Source organism: Lissotriton vulgaris, chromosome 4_1 (genome assembly GCF_964263255.1).
Source record: "Lissotriton vulgaris chromosome 4_1, aLisVul1.2, whole genome shotgun sequence".
Taxonomy (NCBI): domain Eukaryota; kingdom Metazoa; phylum Chordata; class Amphibia; order Caudata; family Salamandridae; genus Lissotriton; species Lissotriton vulgaris.
Window position 1 is genome coordinate 128,399,172 of NC_141691.1, and position 14,486 is coordinate 128,413,657.

Sequence of the window (14,486 nt, forward strand, 5' to 3'; positions counted from 1 at the left end):
TTATTTACCCAGGAGGTCTGAGCTAAATTGAATACTACAACAGCCTCCTCCTTATTCTCCCCCACTACCCCAGTTGCTTCACAAACCAAACCCTTTTCAAACCTCTAAGATCCTCTTCCAGAACATGCATCAGGCAGGCTAGTTAAGAGTGCCGCAGTGTCCCCTGTAGAAGTTCTTTCTGTTTCTTTATTCCCTCTTCTCTGCGGGCCATCTTCCCCGATACCCTGTCTTTTTCCCTTTCCTGCCTCTCCATTCCTACTTGGGCTGGACTCCAAATCCCATCCTCTCCTCCAGCCAATGTCCTCGTCTCTGCGATCCTCCCACTCTCTAGTCTGTCTTCCCTGCCCCTCGAGTCTGTCTTCCCTGCCCCCTCTAGTCTGTCTTCCTTGCCCCTCTAGTCTGTCTTCCTTGCCCCCTCTAGTCGGTCTACCTTGGCCACCTCCATTTCACCAGATAATAGCATGGCTAATAAGAGCAGTGATGGAAATGGATCAAATGTACCACGGAAACCCGCAAATGCAGTCCAGGTTATAGCATCAAGAAGGGGAGGAGTCCGGGAGGGCGGAGTCCCAAAAGAAGAGTCGTGACAATCCGCATATGGTCCAACGATACACATGGAATATTTTTACTTTACTTTAAGATCATGTTTATTTGGTTTAGCAATTACAACCATGAACAAGACGAACATCTAAAATCATCACATTTAAGAGAAGCATCACACAATTTCATCAGTTCTCACCAAAGTACACCAGCACTCATAATACACATTCCTTACAGTTCTTTAGTATGTTAAACCCTGCCTAAAAAAAGATAGACCGTGTTTAACAAACGTCTGTCTTCCAAATCCATCAGGTACTCGAGTCTCTAATCTATCAAATTAATTTGTTTTTTTGAAATAATGGATCAATCCTGTCTGCTCTTAGAAAGTCCTGATCTGGGCAGGCAAATTAGAAATGACTGATCATTTTTTAGGTCTGGCCTAGAGATAGCTTTAACTTTCTCATCAGCTCTCCCCCGCCCCACCAAAAACCACTATACAAATACATGCATATATACCCACGCGGTGGGTCTTTGGGTCAGGGCTCTTCGTCCGTTGTTCTGTTCATGCATCATTCAGAGTTTGCTTCTGCCCGCCATAGCATACTGCATTGGGCAGTAGGTCTGTCAACTTCATCCATTGGGTCTTTGCACTGTGAGTGACAGCTTTTCACCTGATTACATGTGCAGAACTACCTGAAAAGAAGTGTAGGCCTGATGAGCATTGACGTTTGAGACACTCCTTCACTTTTGCATTTTTACTTTTTTGCTATATGTTTTTGGAATATTTCCTATGTTTGTACGAACATTTCAACAAAAATTATAGCTACTTTGCGGGGTCTGGCTGCTTTACCTTTCCAATACTTGTTTTGGCTTGCCGTTTAGGACCTGTGCATGAACTTGGGCAAACGCTTCGAACTAATCTAAGGTATTAATTGTCCACATGAAAGAGTGCACATAGGCACTTGCATCAAAGGGAACTGAGATATATAGATATTATCCAGACAGGCCATGTCTAGCCTATGATTTCCTAGTATTAATATATCCCATGTCAACATTAAAACTACAAACCTTAATCTTTTCTTAATTATGTTAAAACGTGTTCTGGAGCTGGAATAAACTGTAAGGAACGTTACATAATCCTGTGGGCTGTCAGTTTGGCAACAGGAGCTGACCAATAAATTCCTATTACATCTTTAAGAAGCATTGGTAAGAGAAAGGCCTTTTAAGCTGGCCAGGGGATGCGGGTAGCAGTGAAGCGGATTGTAATGCAACCACAGTAAGTGATGTAGAACAAGGTCAGATTTACAAAGGCCTCTCCAGACCAGTCTTTCCTGCTGTAAAGATCTGATTCAAGACGGAGTCTCCAGATGGGTCCACCGTGGGTTGAGCGTAGGCCTACCTTCTCTCGACGGGCATTGTGTAGAAGCTGAAAGTAATCCTTCATTTTTTTCTTGTTGTAGCTACCTAGCCTGCTCAAAGCAGAAAATTACTCTGTCTGAAGGAATTGCTGATTGTCCTTTAGATGAAGCATTTGGAGATGGGAGGCTGGTGATAAAAGACCTCCGCATCACAGGACTCTTCAGTCTGCGACAGCGTAAAGCACACGGGCAGCTTTGCATATACCCCGGTGTGAGTAAACTGCAGGGCAGGAGTGGGATAAGTGGTCAGGACCAGCCTGAAACTAAGACCCAGGGTAAGAACAGTAGTATATGCTATAGGTTGGATCAGTGGGTAACTCACAGCAGGTGAGGTCCACCAAAACCAGTCGGCGTAACTTGTGTGTGCTCAGAGCACACAACGCGACAGGATACTGTGTCCAGTGACTCGCGGTGGGATGTTGTGAATGTTACCTGTCTAGCCAGAGTGGGTCCTTTGATTTCCGCCTGAAATCAGTGTTTACAAAAAGGATCCGCGAGGCCAGCTTGTGGTCCTGCTCAGATTCCAGATTAGGAGAGCTTTGGGATGGCGGCCGATAAGCAGGCTCAACTGAAAGCTATAGCTGTCTGGCACACAGCCCTGCTGTACTCTGTAAGCCTATCAGCCCCTAAGCCACTGAGTTGTTTTATTCACACGTGCAGTTCAGATCGTAGGGTTTAGAACCTTTCCTCCCATTGCTTTAAGTGGGATGAACAAACTGGGGGTTCTGCCGCCCGACTTGCATTTTGCTGTTTCTGTGATTGCATCCAGACATATGATACAACAAGTAACATCATACCTACAACAAATCAGGACTATTGGCTTTGTCAATGGTTGTTAGTTGCATAAGATAAATAAGCAGCAACTATGGCTTGTATATATAATATTGATAAAGCTTTCACTTAAAGCCCTGGTGACACCATGAAAATGTTGCTGCTCCTGAGTTTCAAAAAGAGAAGAGAAACCCAGAGAGAAAATTACTCTCTTTAAAGGATTTCCCTTCCCCTACAACGCTCACCTGGCATGACGTCACTTCTCCACTAGTGAGAAGTGAGCAGTGTGAGCACGCGCACATCGATGTGCCTACATCACTGCAGTTCGGAAAATAATGGACCGTCTGTGCCCGGGCACAAAACAGACCCATTTCGAGGCCTCCTTTAAAAAACTGCCGGTGCTCAGCACCGGTGAGACCCGGCCCATTTAAAGCCCTGTTTACACCTAAGAGTCTAGGAGCAGAGAACACACTGCCCAGAAGACATGCACAAGGCACTATTAGAGGGCCCACAATGCGGCATTGAGAACGAGGCTACATGCTGACGCGTACAGTACGTACCAGTCGCTGTTAACAAAATGTGGTTTATTGGAAAAGGATAGTGCTAAAAATAGAAACATGTACTCCAAGAACCCAGACAATTTGGGGTGGAATAAGTCTAGTCATGTAGGAGATTCAGAGTTATGGGGGCCAGCGTAGAGGTGGGTAAACAGCAGAGAAAGTACTAGCCCCACATTTTTTTAATACCCCTCCGGGGAAAGGAGGGCAGATGTTCGAATGGACCATGAGTGGTGGTGCTGTAAAGTGCCGTGCAAGTGCTCAGCGAGGGTGACTGCGTTAGACATTGTTGAGAATGTTTGTTGTAGGATGGTTGATTTTAAAGGTCACTAGCATTACATCTCTCTGAGCACTTTCACAGCTCTCCACAGAGTTTACAACTTCAACCCAGTTGAACCACTGCCCCCTCCCTCCAGAGAGTAATTAAAACGCAAAAAGCCCATAGTAATGTGTGAGCTGTACGCGAAAGTCTGTATGCAGCAGCCTGTGTAATTACATTTTACCCCTGTAAAGACCTGTAACCCTGTGTGCTGTCCAACCCCTTTGTTTTAGTAATATGTGTCATTTTCTTACTGAGTTGTTAAGGGGCCTCAGCAGTTCATAGACTCTGTCTGCTTGTTAAGCCAGGAGTGGTACGTGATGACAACATAAAAATAGTGTCATTCCTTGATTCGTCCCTTGCCTTCTCTTAACTTTATATTTTTTCTAAAACGACAAATTGTACCAGCTTGGTTTAACGTGTGATACTACGCTACGCAAAGCGGAGCTTTTTGGAACCCAACGAGTTGTGCGTAGTGCGAATAACTCCACAAAGCCCGCGAACGGAGAGGAGTTCACCGCCCAGACCTAGTTAGAATCTGATATTGCTGAATAGCCATTGGGTACCCCTTGGCCCTGCCTTTCCTGGGATCATGAACATGCAGCAGCATCAGGAAGTAAAAGTTAATTTAACTGTGTTTATTTACTTACGGTACTTTCAACCCCCCTATTGTTCAAAAGAACCAAGAATAAATATGTGGCTCTCAGACAAGGGGTCAACTTTGTGATGTCATTGGGGTTCACATGGTCAGTGATGTCACTTCCGCTAGCCCTGCCATTTTGGTAAATTGATATCCATGCATAAACACGGATATATAGACAGTGGTGTAGCAAATGTGCTGTGGACCCTAATGCGAGCTGGAAAAAACACAACTCTCCATCAGCTAAGCAGTAAAAGGCAGTCATAGTTGGAGTGTAGTGGGCTACTGACACCTCCAGGCTTCAGTGGACCTTCTGCACTGACAGCGCTGCTTATGCATATAGGCAGACAGATTGATTGGTAGAATGAGAGAGATCTATAGGTAGACAGATCTAACGAGAGCAAAGCCGTCAATGGAAGAACAGATTGTGGATGGAACAACGGAAGAGCACATGCCTGTGTCTGTGGATTCATGGATGGGTTGATGGGCCAGTGGATCAATCGATGAAATGCCCAGGCATCAGTTAGGTATGCCCAGGTAGCTGCTGCTGTGCCTACCTTCCACTGCCCTCACCATCTCCCTCTGATCTCATGCACTGTGTGGCAGCAGAATGAACCCAATGTAACCAGGGCTCTTGCAGAGTTGCCATCAAAAGTCAAAGGATCCCTGGTGTCACTTTTGTTCCCACAGCTAATTTTGGGAATTTAACATCTATTTTGAAACGATGGATGGATTGATGGATCGGTGGATGGATGAATGAAAGGAGGGCTTATGGTTGAAAGATGGAGCAAGATATACCAAGGTAGAGATGGACAGATGCCTGAGTACCAAGTGATCTCAGGTGCTGGCGATTTAAGTGCAACGAAGTACATTTCTGCGTGTATCAGGTGTGGTGTGCTGCGGACCTCTGCTCTGCCGTAACAAGCGGCCTGCGGCAATAGGTAACCTTGTCCAGCTTCATCTGAGATGCAGCTGTTTCCGCTGTAACTTCCTGTTGTCATCAGTGATTGGTTCTGTGGCCTAGTTGCATGTCAGAATATCATCTAAACATATATTGTCTGGCCTAATTATTGCGTTCTAAATCTAGGTTACAAAAATACTTCCCGTTGGGCGCAGGTTTTCAATGGCTAACTCAAGTGAAGTCATATTCATGGAACCGATATTTAGGAGACAGTATTAATGTCAGACTCTGTCTTGGTTCTGCTCTGGTACCATACTCAAGGCCCAGCACAGACTTCATGGTGTCCCCTGAGCTCATGTACTTGTGAACTTGCCTTAAGGGCCCCACGCTAGCAGGCTTCCATGGAATTGTGCTCTCTCTGCCCCTCCAGGGCAGGGTGCGGCTATGAGGAGGCTTGTGTGGTGCTGTCTGTGTCCCAACACCAGTGTCAATGTGGCATTCTTTATTGTAACTGGACAAGGACTACGAAAACCTAACTCCTGAGATATGCCATGGGTCCTGTTGAGTTGAATAGTAGGCCCACCATTATTTGCCGCGGTTGGATGGTGTGGAGGACTTAAAACGCTATACTTGTTTGTTTACTCGTTGAGGATTTAGAGCTCTAGTCCGCGTTGTGTGTTCTCTTCTTCCTTTCAGCTGAGGAGTTCTAGTTATTTTGTTACATATTCTGTTAGATCTCTAGAGGGGGTCATGCATACACTTGTCCTTCTTTCCTTTCAGCTGATCTGTGTTTCTTCTGTTACACTTTATGTGTAGAGCTATGACTTGGTAGCATGTTCCTAGTCCGCCGTTGTCCGCTCCTTCTTTTCAGCAGCTCAGTTCTGATTCAGTTATAACATGTTAAGCTTCACTTTGATGGCATGTTCCTAAGATGCCTTTGTTATCCCTTCTTTGCAGCTGAGCAATGCTGGTTCTGTTGTAACATGTTACATGTTATTGTGTCAAGCTCTTGTCTCATGGCATGTTCTTAACCTACCTTTGGCCCCTCTTTTCTTTTAACTGATCAGTGATGGTTCTGTAGGAACATGTTGCATTTTAATGTTTAGACCTCTGGTCTGGCTGGCATGTTACATGTCTTCCTTTCAGCTGATCATTGCTGGTTCGTTTGTTAAGTCTGACATGTTCATGTCCAGACCTCTTGTTTGAGTGGCATGTCCCTAACTTGCCTTTGTTCTCCCCCCTTTGCAGGTGATCATTGTGGGTTCTGTTGTAACATGTTGCATGTTCATGTTTGTGTTTCCGGTTTGGGTGGCATGTCTCTAACCTGTCTCTGTCCTTCCTTCCTTGCAGCTGATCAGTGCTGGTTCTATTGTGAGTGCTGAGGCAGTATGGGATCACGTCACCATGGCCAACCGGGAGTTGGCATTTAAAGCAGGTGACGTCATCAAGGTCCTGGATGCTTCCAACAAGGACTGGTGGTGGGGTCAGATTGACGACGAGGAGGGATGGTTCCCCGCCAGTTTTGTGAGGGTAAGTTGCTTGTAGCATACTTAATAATTTGATTGTAACTCAGTAACTATTTCGCTTTCATTAAATATCATATTCATCCTCCACAGTGCGGGCCCACCCATTTCATATGTTCATGTGTCCATACTCATCCACCCTAACTTCAACCCAAACTCATCCATCCATCAAAACTCATCAGCTGTCTGTTCACCCACTTACCCATCCATCCGTACATCCATCCATTCATCTGAAAAATCCAAACTCACCAGCCTATCTGTACACCCAAACTCACCCATCCATCCGTCCATCCACACTCACCATCCTCTATGTGCTCCCACTCACGCCTTACCCATTCATCCAAACTCGCCAGCCTCTCTGCTCACCCACTTACCCATCCACCAGTCCTCATCAGCCTATTCTGCTCACCAAGCTCACCCACTTATCCATCCATCCACCCATCTATCTATCCGCCCATCCATCTGTCCATCCAAACTCACCAGCCTATCTGTACACCCAAACTCACCCATCCATCCGTCCATCCACACTCACCAGCCTGTTTGTTCACCCACCCACACACTCATTTACCCATCCATCCATCTATCCACACTCACCAGCCTGTCTGTTCATCCACCCACACATACATTTACCCATACATCTGTCCACCCCTACTCCCCTGCCTCTCTGTGCGCCAACTCACCCCTTACCCATCCATCCAAACTCACCAGCCTATTCGTTCAATCTGTTCACCCAAACTCACCCACTTACCTATCTATCCATCCTTCTACGCTCACCAGCCTATCCACCCACTCACCCCCTTACCCATCCATCTGCCCGTCCACACTCAATAGCCTATCTGTTCACCCAAGCTCACCCACTTGTCCATCCAAACTCATCCACTCACCCATCCATCCGTCCACCCAAACTCACCCATCTATTAACGTATGCCTACCGTCTCTATTTTCTCCCTCACTCCTACCCTCATGCCGAAGCTCGCTCTCTCTCTCTCATTTTTGCATCATGTCTATGTTATCCCTCTTTATGATTCTTTCATTTTCCTGTCAAGTTCTCTCTTTCTCTGAACGCGCATCTGGATCGGTGTGATATTTCTACATCATTAAACATTGTAGGACAAATTGTAACTCATGCCCCCGTCCACACTCACCCAGCTTGGCACCTGTTTCTATATCCAAATTCACCCACTCATCGCTCAATCGTGCTTTTTCCCCTCACTCTTCCACTGCCCACTCTTGCTCAAACTCTCTTTCTCTGACAAATTTAAATGCCAGTCTTTTTAGCCCATTTCGCTTCCTTTCATATGTTTATGTAGATGATATGTTGATGTTTTCTGATTATTAAATGTTGTAGGTCAGACTGTACACAATCAATGTAAAGTGTGCATTTTATGCAGAAGACAAACAGAAACCATGCGAAAGAATGGGAAGTTACAGTACCACTGTTTTACATTCATAACGACTACGAGGGGATTCTACCTCCTGGTCCTCCTTGGCCATTATGCACTCTTAGCTCCTCCAGGAAGTGCTTAGAAGCTCTCCACATCTTATGACCCACGTGTGGACACCTCGGTCAGAAGTCTCCTACCGAGCTACACACAGGAAGATTCACCCCTCAGCATCCAAGTTCTTGGGTCACTGTTCCAAGTATTTACTGGAATGAAAGCATCGACACTTGGACTGGGGTTAATCAGCGTGCCCCCTTAGCAGTCAATAATGGCTGGTATTTTGCCTGCTCGGAATGATTTGTGAAGCGCGGGGACCTCTGCCTTCACGGCGTAGCTTTGTTGTATTCTTACTTCCGTAAACAACCTCCCTGCAAAAACAATTCCCTGACATGTCCTCTGTTGTTGTACTTCTTTTATTTTCTTGGCCGTTAACCTATTGCCTGCGGTGCAAATTCCGCCATGGTGCTGGGGAATTAATCAGTGGGCGTGTTTCAGACAGCCCCCGGCCGTCCTCCGCACACGCCCACTGTGATTTCGGACGGCTGTGGACCGTCCGACCCTGGCCACGGTTTAAGCTCATTCTCTTCCTTTGGAGAGGATGGAGTCAGTAGCATGGCATGGCACCAGGGTACATGGAGGAACCCTCAGTGTTCATTTCTTTGTTTTTGGGCACTGTTTGTCTACCGGAAGGCAGGAGAGAAGGGTGGGGGTGGAGATGATGTGCTGTAATATGAAATTCTTTTAATTTAACTTTTTCAAGTTAATATGGGTCTGAAGGGAGGTGCTACAATCTTCATTGCCCTCAGCTTTGGGGAAATAATGACCGTCAGGACCCAACTGGCTCCTTGTGAGCCTTATCCTGCTGCTCGGGCACACAAATGCGGAAGTAACAAAGGTGCTAGAAAGTCTGATGTCCCCAAGTATAAAGTAGGGCCCAATAATAGCACTGAAGCCAGGTGAGAGCAGTGGAGACAAGTCCTGGGTAGAGGTGGAGCCATCAGCATCTTGGTACCCTCACGGCGGATTGGACGAGCTATACAAATCCAGATTGATTGATTGATGATCAACCTCCAAAAAGTTGAGGGCCTTGGATGGAGGAGAGAAGTTCTCCTGAGGAGGGTGAGAGATGGTTTGGCTGAATTCATCATAAACTGAAGACACTGAGACAAAACAGGGTACATAAGTTAGAGCAGTTTATTAATTGTCTTCTTGTTTTTTCCATACTACTGTTTGGGAAAAGTGGCAGATATTAGAGTGCAGTTGGTGAACACAAGGTGACCAAAAGTATAAAGGCCCTTAGAGGGAATGCACGGCTCGAATATGACCAGGGCTTCTATACGGCAAATGTTGACAATGATATCAGCTGGGATCAACCCAAGTGAATATATGCTTTATTTGCTAGATGGGGATGCTCTAAATTTTTGTGGAAACACGTGTTCTTCTGGGCCAGGATCCTGTAAGCATGCATGTTCCTTCTGCGCCATCTCTTCAGATCTGGAACCCAAGTGGATCAAGAAATTAAAAGACAAGATAGAGATTTTTTTATGCAAGTGCTTGCTGGTTACAGGGATGTATGGGCAGAATTGTTGTTTCGGCCTTGGTTTACGATTCCAACATTTACAGTTGTAGGTCTATTTAGGAAAGTCCAGCACAGAGCTCTTCACCTGAGACTTTCAATGATTGCAGGTCTACCTGAGTAGCTGGTGGTATTTCAGTTCAGAACCAGGTCTCTTTGTCACCAGGGTGTAGCAATATAGGGGGGGACGCAAGTAACCCAATGGCATCTGGGTAAGTTACAAAACTATAGAAAAAACAATGATGCCAGGGGATCATTGTTTTTTCTATAGTTTTGTCACCAGGGTGGACACACACATCATGATGAAGAAGGAGGTTGTTGCTTGCCACACGCTCTGAACACCTCAGGTTTTGCACGCCCCAACTAATTCCCCACTAAACCATGTAAAAGAGTGAAAGAGTTCCCAAAGCTTTAGGTGCAGCAGATCGATATTGATAATTATTGTAGGAAACTGGCTCTCCATATAATGCACTAAAGAAGGACACTGTTTAGAGAGTCCAGTGAATCCCAATTAGTTTAAAGAGGCTAAAGTAGATAATACTAACGCTCTCTTTTCTGGTAGTGTGGGCGAGCAGCTAGGCTTATCAGAGGGCAGTGCTAAGCATTTGTTGTACTCACAGAGGCAATAATTGAGGCACACACTCAAAGAATGAATCTGAGACCAATTTAGAAAAATTACACTTTGTTTATATAATTTGAAAAACCAAGAACTTTGCTCAAAAGTAAGCATTGTTCTTGTTAGCAATTTGTACAGGTAAGTAAAACTTTTCAAAGGAGTGTGCCTTTACGCACAATGCAGTCCTATGGAAGGAAAAGTCGTATATGCATATCAGAATGTATAGTCGGTTTTAGGGGGTTCACCTTCTGGGTTCTAGGTTTGAAGTTGGTCAAAGTCCAAAGTACTACCAGCAGTTCTTCGGGCACAGCCCGGGTTTAGTCTGGAGCAGGGTGCTCGTAAGGTTGGTAGCTCTGCACTACAGAGAAAGGGGTCAACCGAGAGCAGGCTGCGCAGGGGGAGTTGAGGACAAGTCAAGAGAGCTCCCAAATAGGGGATTGGGTCACAAGGAGTCTTGAAGCAGGAAGCACAGCCAGATCTTCGATACTGAGGCCAGGCAGCTCGGGTGCTGAGTAGTTAGGTCGGCTGGGCTGGTTGCGCAAAAATGCTCCTTGCAGGTTGGGACAAACATCTAATTTTCCAAATACCGGCCGGTATGGCCGAAATTACCGAATTTCAGCCGTTACCGACCGGTATTTGCCTACCTACATATGGCCCATAGTGCTTTGCAGGCATGGCATACAGGGATAGGTGCCATCTCAGCTCTTCGTTTTTCTCTGCACCTAGACATGCAGGCTGCAATGGCAGTTTGCATGAGCTTGGTGAGCGGTCCCTTTGGGTGGCACAATTCGTGCTGCAGCCCTTAGAGACCCTCTTTAGTCCCAATGCTCCAGGTACTAGGGATACCATTCACTAGGGACTAACTTGGAGTCGAAAGTAGTGCCAGTTTTTTAACAATTTTACAGTATTAGAGAGAGAACACTGGTACTGGGGACCTGGTTAGCAAGGCCCCAGTGCACTTTCAGTCAAAGTTGCTTCAGATACCAGGCAAATAGTTGGGCACATGACAAAAGGGGCACTCTCCTACAATTATTATTTAAAAAACTCTGTCCTCTGTAACTGCATACAGTGGAATAGATTGTATGGACTCTATGCCTTTCTAGAGTAGCAACATATGTAATAACGTCCCTTGCCACCCAGAAACAGTGGCATAGATCATAAAGACCTCCTTATTCTACACTGGAATAGTGACATGGGTGTCTCCTGCAGAGAGACTGTGGCATGAATTCTAGAGACACTTTGCCACCCTTCAATGGTGACATTGGTGTTATGGAACTCTGCCAGACAGTGGCCTTTGTTATAAGTCCATCTGCTTTTTTGTCTATGGTGCCACCTCATACATGAACCAGTCATATGTAAATCCACCTTGGTTCAGCTCCAATAAGAACAGTCCAGTCCAACCTCCCTTCTGAATGGGATCACAAGCAACCTCAGATTGGTTTTGGCCTATTTGGGCCTCGTCAGTAGGGTGCATCTCGAGTGCGATGGCACAGTGAGCAAGGGACCAATACCTGGGCATACCTGTCGCTCCTGAAATTGAGGAGTAAGCTATGAGTACTACAAGAGGAAACATTTCAAAATCTTTGTGAATTGGCCCATCAGTGTCTCATCTGCTCCTAAAGAACATGAACAGCGAAGAAGTGGCGGGCGGCCAAGGTTCTCCATTCCTCATCACCTTCCTTCTGGGACTACCCCAGTGGCCTGACATGTTTCGGCCTTAGCAAAACCTGTTTTTCAATGCATCTTGATAAGTTTTCTGATTCTCGTCTGTGTTTTCATGGCTTCTGCAGCTATAAGGCTCTCTCCATCTGTTAACAATTTATGTGAGCGCCTTGCAAGGCCCCAAGGACGCCATGTTTTGTATGCGCGGCACCTGAATGTTTCAACTATTGGCCAAGGCTTCATCAATCTTCTGGACCACTTTAGAATATTTAATCACAAGAAAATATATGTGTTAACAATATTGATTATAACGTTAGAGGCACTTGGTTCTGCGGAATCTCGTGGTGGGGGATTTATATAATGTGTCCTTGCTTTGCAAACACAATTTAAAAGAATTATCCTTTAGGCAACTCACTATAACCTAACAAGATTATTAGCCTTGTGCTTTTTTTTTTTAATATGATTTTATTTTTGCATAAGGCTTCACCGTGAAAATAAAAAGTGATACTTTCTCTGACATTATTTCTATTATTCAGTCCATTTGGGGGATTTCCCGCCCCTCCACCTTCATACCACACATTTTTTGGCAGCGGTCCCCTACTCTATAAAATATTACAGAGGAGCTGGAGAGACAGCTGGTGGGAAGGAGAGCTCTTTAATTATACATAGATGCTGGAATGCAAGACAGGAAAAAAACGGAGTTCTTTGGAAACCCGGACGACTAATCACAGCTTGTGGCACTTCAGTAGTCACGCATGAAATGTGCCTCGCCATCTTTTAGGACTAAAATGCTGCCAATAGGCTGCCTAGTGATGTTACAAAAACTGCTTTTTTTGTACAAACCTGCAGTGAAGGTGTTTTTGATAGTTTGCACATTTATAGGGCATCTGTCTCAATATCACGTGTGATACCTGTAGGACAATAATTGCATTTAATAGTATGCAAAGCTCTTTGGCACATAATTTCATGTAAGGGCAGGGGGATGTTCTCTTCTAAAGAAAAAGACTGTGAATTTGGGGACAAGAATTCACCATTCTCTATGCAGAAACCAGTAGTATCTGTGATTTTCTCGCTTTTAGTTTTTCCTCTATGTGGCATGCACGCGAGAGTCCTCGCGTCAAACAACTGGCAAGGCTAGGCGGTCTAAGTTCTTTGTCGAATGAGGAGTCTGGTGTCCTTTCTTTTTTTATAAAATATATTTCATGATATTTTTTGTGTTTTATAGAATTGTACGTTGGACTCAACAAGACAGCAATCTAGTATATAGAGAAAACAATGAAAAAAGTTAACATGAAAAGAAAGTCCACATTGCAATGTTATAGTAAATGTACCTATCTAAGAATCTTAGTACTAAAAATAAAAACAAATAGTGTTGATAATGTGCTCTACATCCTCAGTACTAGTTGTTCATTGTCAGCACATAACCAACAATGTTTCAGACAGACCCACAACAGTCAAGGAACATCAGCCTGGCCTTTCTATAGGGGCTTTAAACGCCCTTTCTTTCTGTACAACATACTTTCCCAACCAAGCTAAATACAACTTTTGTATTCCAAGTCTACGCTCAAATTTTTGTCTCCAATCCTAAAGTATCAATAACTTGCCGCTTATGAACCTTAGTTAAAAAGCAGGACCTCTTTCTGCCTCACCACATCAGGGAAGCCAATTAACTCTTCCATATGAATTTATTTTATCCACCACTGAGAGACTCCACATAAAAGCAGAAAGAAGACCTCTCAAAACTCCTTTTCATGCAGGGTGATGAGTCGCCCACTTCTCCTACAGATATAGTTGACAACGATAAGATACTAATGGCGCCACCCTGCCATCAACTACAAATAAGCACCTTTCATCAGTTGTATGACGCAACCACGCTTTCCTTTCCCACGCTTTCCTGGACACCATGGGCAGAACAACGAATGTGTCTGAAACACACTTTCCATTGGCAATGCAGTTCTTTACAAAGACTTGCCTTAGGGAGGGACGCTGAACTTTGGAATAGTATATTTTACTATTCCAACTCCGGTCCCCATAACAGTAGGAAAAACGTTGGACTTTATAGTCCAACGCCACTTTACCTAACACGTAATTGTAACAACTTGCATTGTATATATGCATACATATTGTTAAGTCTCCCCCTCTTCTATCCTTCTCTTCCCCAAGTACCATTAGAACTCTTTCTTCATATGTCCAAATACCAATATTTTGGTTTTTCCATATTAACCATGAGTTTTTTAGGTCGAGCCTAGAGCAGCGCATGTGCTGTACTCTGGCAAGACTTTTAGTAAGGGCTTCAGAAAATGCTACCACTGTGGCTTAGAGCTTGAGTGCATGTGCACGGGCACGCACTTACGAGCAGAGGCGCCATATGGCTTTCCTCTCTCTTCATGGGTCACAGGCCCTGGCTGTTCTTTTAGTAAGGGCTTCAGAAAATGCTACCACTGTGGCCTAGAGCTTGAGTGCATGTGCACACACGCTTACGAGCAGAGGCGCCATATGGCTTTCCTCTCTCGTCATGGGT

General features: G+C 45.0%; 1 protein-coding gene across 3 annotated transcripts in view; it reads left to right on the plus strand.

Moving 5' to 3' along the window:
• The window catches only part of ARHGEF9 (Cdc42 guanine nucleotide exchange factor 9), a 1,106,557-nt gene that overhangs the window by 829,190 nt on the left and 262,881 nt on the right, over positions 1–14,486 (plus strand). For all 3 annotated transcript variants that reach the window (XM_086918380.1, XM_086918381.1, XM_086918382.1), the window contains one exon: positions 6,497–6,676. In XM_086918380.1, coding sequence (XP_086774506.1) covers positions 6,497–6,676 — 180 coding nt within the window. The remainder of the gene's footprint in view (positions 1–6,496; positions 6,677–14,486) is intronic.